Genomic DNA, 6,866 nt, shown 5'->3' with positions numbered 1-6,866 from the left:
TCTCTCTACATAGTAGTTTTCTGTTTTGGTGACCTGACTGTCCATCACCACCATCCTACCATCCCACACAGTCGTGATTCACAGGAAATGATGAATGAAATCAACATTACAGTTTTTTCCTTTTTATTCTTTTTGTCTTTATCAGCCTCTCTGACTTTTGTGCAAACTGAACATTTCCTGCAGCTGCTAGCTTACATTAGACGTATTCTGCCACCTCAGGTGACAGGTTGTAGTCATGTCCACTTGTGCACACTCATTACCAGACACACAGGAACACACCAGACCGTGAGGCAAACTGAGTATAGGTCTTACAGCTGTTTTTTCCAGTCAAATGGACCCATCAGTGCTGCTCTATATTTACCTTCTTACTGTGTTACATGCATGAGAGGAGGATGGGAGGACTTAAACAGCACATGAGGATGGACAAGGGTTAGCAGCTCGGGGACACTTTGATTAAACACCGGCCCGCCTGGATCGGCTTAACGACTGAGTCAGGACCCTGTGATGATTCTCCCTCCCCTGGCTATTGTAAACACTCTCTCCAGTGGACCCTGGGAGAGCTGTTAAGCTGGCAACTGGGCACCAAAGAGCTCTGTGTCACATGAGAGGCCTGGCTGGAGTCGCAGTGGCCCAGGAAACTATTCTTAGCTGCAGGAATGTACACAGTGGCCTCATGGCGAGCTCCATAGCGCCTAACTGGAAATCCTCATCGTTTCTCTGCGTCATGCTGCTTTTCTCTCCCTGTCAGTAGCCACTTTCTCTCTGGACCTTATTTTGATTATCATTTTTTTGTTGGAACTGATATTTCTTCAGTCAAGAAGGTAAGGATTCTCAGGTGTTACTGATGCACCAACAGCAGGTGCATTAGAGAAATGTTTCACCTCAACTTTGGCTCAAAGGCTTAATTGTGAAACTTTTATATATTTTGTATAACAGCATTACTTTTTAAATTTGTCAAATAATAGCAAATGAATATGTAAATATTTTATATGTAGATATGTAGGACAAACTGTAAATAAAAAGGGTAAAAAGTAAAATTGGTACATGAATAATGTACAATAATATTATTGATGACTAATTGCGATTGTATAATTCATACATTAGGGACAGTGTTAACTTTTATAAGTTATTATTTATTATCAGAAGTTGTGGATCTGAGACTGAGATAACTGCTAGTGGACAAGTATCAGTCACTGGCATTTTATAATATAGAATAATGATTAAAGGTCTAAATATATCAGACAGGCTGGACAGTAATTGTGAGTAAATCAGGAGTGATTAGAAGATGTAGAGCTGCTAATAGGCCAACGAAATTCCTGCACATTAATTGGAAGGATCCCAACAAACCCTTTAACCAGGGTGAGATAGGTTGAGACTGAGCCGAGGGAAATGGTAAAAAAAAATGAAACATTTATCAAAAAGAGCAACACAAACATAACAGGGAGAGAAAGGCCCAGCGAGACTAATTCAGATTGAGAGAAACACAGATGGTGTGTTGACACAGCTCTGATAATGTTAGAAGTGATGGCCAGCTTGATAACAGATGTGGCCTAATGCTCCATGGATGCATCAAGATAATTTAGAAGGGGTTTAAAATAGAAATCTGTGAGGCAGTAATTCACATTAAGGACAGCTGCTCTGCAGGAGTTTGTGCAAGCTAATAAATGAAATGAAGAGTCTGAGGGCAAAGTTGGAAGCCAGATAAAATGTCAAAGGAAAGGGAGTCAAACTGTGCATGTACAGTATTTGTTGTACTTTATTTACACTTCATCCTTCTACTTTTTCACCTGTTTGTCTTTTTCATCTTCGCACAGAATGGCCTGCAGACCGCGAGACGTTTTCTCTTTTAAAGACTGTGAACTTCCAGCTCGCCTGCTTGCCCAGCTCAACGTCCTGAGGCAGGAGCGTATCCTGACAGACATCCTGCTCTGCACGGAGCAGCAGGAGATCCCCTGCCACAGGAATGTACTGGTGTCCAGCAGCCCTTACTTCCGTGCCATGTTCTGCAGCAACTTTCTGGAGAGCAGCCAGACCCGTGTGAATCTGAAGGGGGTCTCTTCAAATGTTCTCAGCGGCATTGTGGACTATGTTTACACAGGCTGCATCACTATCACCATGGAGATTGTGCTCCCGCTCATGCAGGCAGCATCCATGCTCCACTATGGAGCTCTCTTTGAGGCCTGCTCATTGTTTCTCCAGGAGCAGCTCAGTCCTGAAAACTGTCTGAGCATGATACGACTCTCTGAGATCCTTCACTGTGAGAGTCTGAGGGAGAGAGCAAAAGAGATGGCGGTGAGGAGTTTCTCTGACGTCGCCGCAACAGAAGACTTCTGTGAGCTGTCTCTTCCTGAACTCATGTGCTACCTGGAAGATGACCGACTTTGTGCTGAGGAGGAGCAAGTGTTTGAGACACTTCTGGCGTGGATCCACCACGACCCGTTCTCACGGCGTGGTGCAATCCACGATCTCTTTAAAAAGGTCCGTCTCCGCTACATCCATCCAACCTACCTCTTCCAGTTTATTGCCAATGACCCCTTGGTGCAGTCCTCCACCCTGTGCACTGAGATAATTGAATCCGTACGTCGCCTCATGCTTACTGTCAGCACCAAGTGTAGCCGTGAGCTCAAGCCACTTTGGACCACACCACGACGTTACACATGCAGGGAAACACTGGTGGTTGTCGGAGGGCGCAAAAACAATGAACAAACATCACGAGAAGCTCTACTATATGACGAAAGGACTCAGCGTTGGCAGTGGTTGGCCAAGCTCCCTCTGCGCCTCTACAAAGCTGCATATGTGTGTATTCACAGCATCCTCTATGTGCTTGGCGGACTCAGCCTCTGTATGACCTCAGGCGACAGCTCAGTCAGTGCCACAGTTTACACACTCTCACTTAAGACCAACCAGTGGAGGACTGCTGAGCCCATGCTGGAGCCACGATATGCCCACCAGAGTGTGTCCTATCTGCACTTTATTTTTGTGTTAGGTGGCATCGGGGTAGACAAGCAAATCTCTCAGTCAGTAGAGAGGTACAACAGTATGTTCAATCAATGGGAGGCCATGGCACCAATGCCCACAGCAGTACTGCATCCAGCGGTTGCAGCCACTGATCAGAGGATTTATGTTTTTGGAGGAGAGGATGCCATGCAGAACCCCATCAGACTGATTCAGGTAGAGAATATGTCTCATAGAAGCATCATTGGACCAAAACTGAAGTACCAGGACATGTTGTCCTTCAAATTGGCATGGCCTTCAACTCAGTTTACTCATTTTATTCCCCCGAGAAGGTTAATTACAAACATTAATACTTTAGAAGACACACTGTAATTTGTGTTGTGTCGACAGGTGTATCATATCTCTCGCAACCTGTGGTCCAGGCTAGAGACAAGGACTGTGAAAAATGTTTGTGCCCCTGCTGCCATCATAGAGGACAAGATCTACATCATTGGAGGTGAGTGGGAATTTTATGATAATCAAATATCAAATTGTCACCAGGCTGCGTTGTTTGACCTAACAGACGGGGACAACATAAAAAGTAAAGATGTTAGTGTCATCTTACCCTATTTTCAGGGTACACCAAGCGAATGATAGCCTATGACACCAAAGCCAACAAATTCATCAAGTGTGAGAATCTAAAGGAGAGGCGGATGCATCACAGCGCCACAGTGATCAACAACAAGCTTTACGTCACCGGTGGACGCATCCTCAACGGCCACGATGTCATCGAGGACTCCGACTGCTTCGAGTGTTACGACCCGAAGACAGACGTGTGGACCTCAAAAGGCTCTTTGCCATACAAGCTGTTTGACCATGGTTCTCTGCCGCTGGTCTGTGTGTCCAACAGACCCAACCCACCATGACCTACCATCCCATAATCCACTCTGGGCAAATGTTTTTCTACATATTCTTCACTTCCCCTTTGCCATGATTCAATGGTCTCTAACTACACAAATGGGAAGCCTTTTCAAACTGAATGAATTCTTTCACGCATCTCAGTCTGCGGCTTGTGAGGCCTGGCTGACTCTAACACGAATCAGAGGAGGGCTCAGCTGGCCTGCTGAGGTGTGGTTTGTGAGGCACCTGTAGTGGATCTGAGAACCCAAAGGATGGCGAGAGGCACTCGTCCCTACGCAGCAAGCAGCTGTTCAGACACATACGTAATTCAAAAAGCTTTTTGCACAGATGGCTGCACTCGTTTCATGTCAACTATAAGTGTTAATGCTTTCATTTCCTAGACATTTATATATAGGATATCACTGTGACTAGCAGCTGCTGACTTTTCTGTAACAAAAGCACAGGGAATTCCTTGTCTTGGCTACTTGTTAAGGCTGTGAGCTCATCTTGTAAAACTGAAAATGACAGATCAGACAGCTAATAAATTTGCACTACAAAAAATATACATTCCTCCTTAGCCCACCTGCTGTCAGAGTGCACCTTATCTGCACTTTAGTATATTTGTGACAGGACATGGATAAGCTATCACAGAGTACAGATCATGTTTGTTATCAGAGCTGAATAACAGTACTGAAATCAAATGATCTGGGCCAATCTTATTCCAGTTTAGCTGATTCATGACTTTGAGAATTACCACTGCAACACCCAACAAGACAACTTCTGTAAATCATTTGATTAATTTTTTGGAGGTAGAATTAAAAGCCAAAGCGCTGAAACCACCAGTACGTCTCAACCACAGTGAGTAGCTAAGTGATGGCTTATTTTTAACTTCATGATGTTAGAAAAAGAAAATGGTTTCACACGCAGCTACTGTGTGTTGATGTAAGGACACGTGACAACGCTGCCTTTGAATCCAAGTGGCCTGGTGGGGGCAGTGACCTGCTAAGAGCAGCTATGACTTGAAATGGTGTCACAGATTTTTAGGGGTTGTAGCCTGAGTTCATGTAAATGTGTGCAGTGCACATAGCCGCACACAAGTACAGATGATACTGATCTATAATAAACAAAACAAAACTGTTGGTAACCTTCAACAAAAAAAGGAAAAAGCCAGAATTTTATCTGACGTAAATTACAAATGTCAAATATCAAATAAGAAGATTTTCAATAAAGCTAATAGTTTCTAAACCACAATTATAAATACCACAAATAATAATTTGCTGAGGAAGAGGGAGCCAAACATTAGTTGTTGTCTTATTTTAAATCTGCTGTTGGGTGAAATATCAGTCAGATTTACTGTATTACTTTTGTCAGTTTTAAATTATTTCAAAGAAGATGGTGGGCTCTTTCTTGTTTTGTGGACCGGTACCAACAAATTCATTTTCTTTACAGTCATCTTTTCATGTTGTATAATGAATGTGATTACATTTTTGATATTGACACACTTATGTGAGACTTTTTAAGAAGACTCTTACTCATCTCAGTGAGAGCATGTATGATGAATGTGATATGAATCTTAATACACGTTCAGTAAGAACAAATCATCAAATCTGTTTTGACTATGGTTCAAACGTCTGTGTTCTAGTTACTGGTCTTCAGCTGAACTATGTGCAGACTGGTTCTCCATTTGACTGAGTCATGTTCCCTTCATTCACAAGAGAACATTGTTGACATTGATTCAGGAACAAGTTCACTAACTATCAGGTGACACATTTAATCTAATTACAGTAAATACCAGTGTAGCACTGACAAAAATACTTCTGCACACTAACACTGAAGGGATTATGACAGAATACATATTAGATGCATTAATACTAGGATTGATATGTGCCAACTTTTTCTTGTTGGTAAAGAGTGTCTGGCATGAGGAACTACACGTCTTTAGACAAATCTTTAGTCACCAGTTTCCCCCTGAGGCGTGCACTGTGAGTCTGGTGTAGCCTACACTCAGTTGATTTGGGATCAGATATCTCTCTTACATTTTAAACTCTGCCAATTAGTGGCTGAACGCTGAAACATACCCAGGAGCACTAGCCGAAGGGGAATTTCATTACACTCCACATTAACGAGCTCAGACCGTCATTGGGTTAAATGGCTCCTTGTTGGCCTGGTCAATTTGAATGATTCACAGTGATCCTGTGTCTGCATGTGAGTTCATACTTCACAAATACCACTAACTAAATATCACTACACACCTAAAATCTTACTCATTTAAACATACCAAGTGAGTCAGATGTCAGATGCTCGACTCAGTTAGTCACAATAGCATTGAGAGACAACACACTATGAATCTTTTTTAATGAGCTGCTGCTAAATACACAGCCTGTTTCATTCTGTTTACAGACCGAGTGTTTGCTGACTGTCTTCCATAGAAACAAGAGTGTGAGGGTCACCCTTCAGGGAGGCTGCGGCCTGGCAGGTTATTTTCAGTGTGTTACTAACCAGCAAAGGATAGCATTTCATTGCTACTGTAACCCAGTGCTGTGTATGAACACACACACACACACACACACACACACACCTGTGGCTGAGTGAACTATATGTGTATGTAGGAGCAACGTGCATCAGTATACACAGTAAGTCACCAATATATAATAGTGCACAGATTTTCAAGCATCCTCTTGCTTTAGTGACATTTAAATACAGCTACAGTAAATAGTTTGGATAACCCACTGGACAATGTTAATGTAAAAAAGTAATGACAAACATATTTGCTGAAATCTGTCACTGAGATCCTTTCTTGAATAAGTTAGTGAGAGATGAGACGTTATTAGGTTTATACGTATCATTTTTTAAGGCCTTTTGGCACTTTGTTCATTTACCCTCTGTGTTAACGTATCGAACACAGGGATTGAGAAAGCTCACACCTGAGCAGCCAGTGTCAGTACATTACGCATCTCAGGTATAACTGAGATACAACTTTTAGTGGTCTTAAAATTTGAATATACAGTAGCTATCAGCCGCTACTAATTTAA

General features: G+C 42.6%; 1 protein-coding gene across 1 annotated transcript; it reads left to right on the top strand.

The window, feature by feature from the left end:
* Positions 1-478: 478 nt before the first annotated feature.
* On the top strand, positions 479-3,979 carry klhl38a (kelch-like family member 38a). Its single transcript, XM_026349103.1, has 4 exons — positions 479-821; positions 1,815-3,171; positions 3,346-3,451; positions 3,571-3,979. Exons 2-4 carry the CDS (start codon positions 1,816-1,818, stop codon positions 3,858-3,860), a joined length of 1,752 nt encoding a protein of 583 aa, XP_026204888.1. The 5' UTR covers positions 479-821; position 1,815; the 3' UTR covers positions 3,861-3,979.
* Positions 3,980-6,866: the final 2,887 nt, after the last annotated feature.

This window comes from Anabas testudineus, chromosome 11, assembly GCF_900324465.2.
Source record: "Anabas testudineus chromosome 11, fAnaTes1.2, whole genome shotgun sequence".
NCBI lineage: Eukaryota > Metazoa > Chordata > Actinopteri > Anabantiformes > Anabantidae > Anabas > Anabas testudineus.
Note: the sequence above shows the minus strand (reverse complement) of the source record. Positions and strands in the feature narration are given on the sequence as shown.

What these genes read in the sequence shown, in the direction of transcription:
- klhl38a (XM_026349103.1), top strand. Translation starts at nt 1,816, where the DNA reads ATGGCCTGCAGACCGCGAGACGTTTTCTCTTTTAAAGACTGTGAACTT. An exon ending in ACCCCATCAGACTGATTCAG is followed by an intron (nt 3,172 to 3,345) that starts GTAGAGAATATG and finishes TTGTGTCGACAG; the next exon opens with GTGTATCATATCTCTCGCAA. An exon ending in CAAGATCTACATCATTGGAG is followed by an intron (nt 3,452 to 3,570) that starts GTGAGTGGGAAT and finishes CCCTATTTTCAG; the next exon opens with GGTACACCAAGCGAATGATA.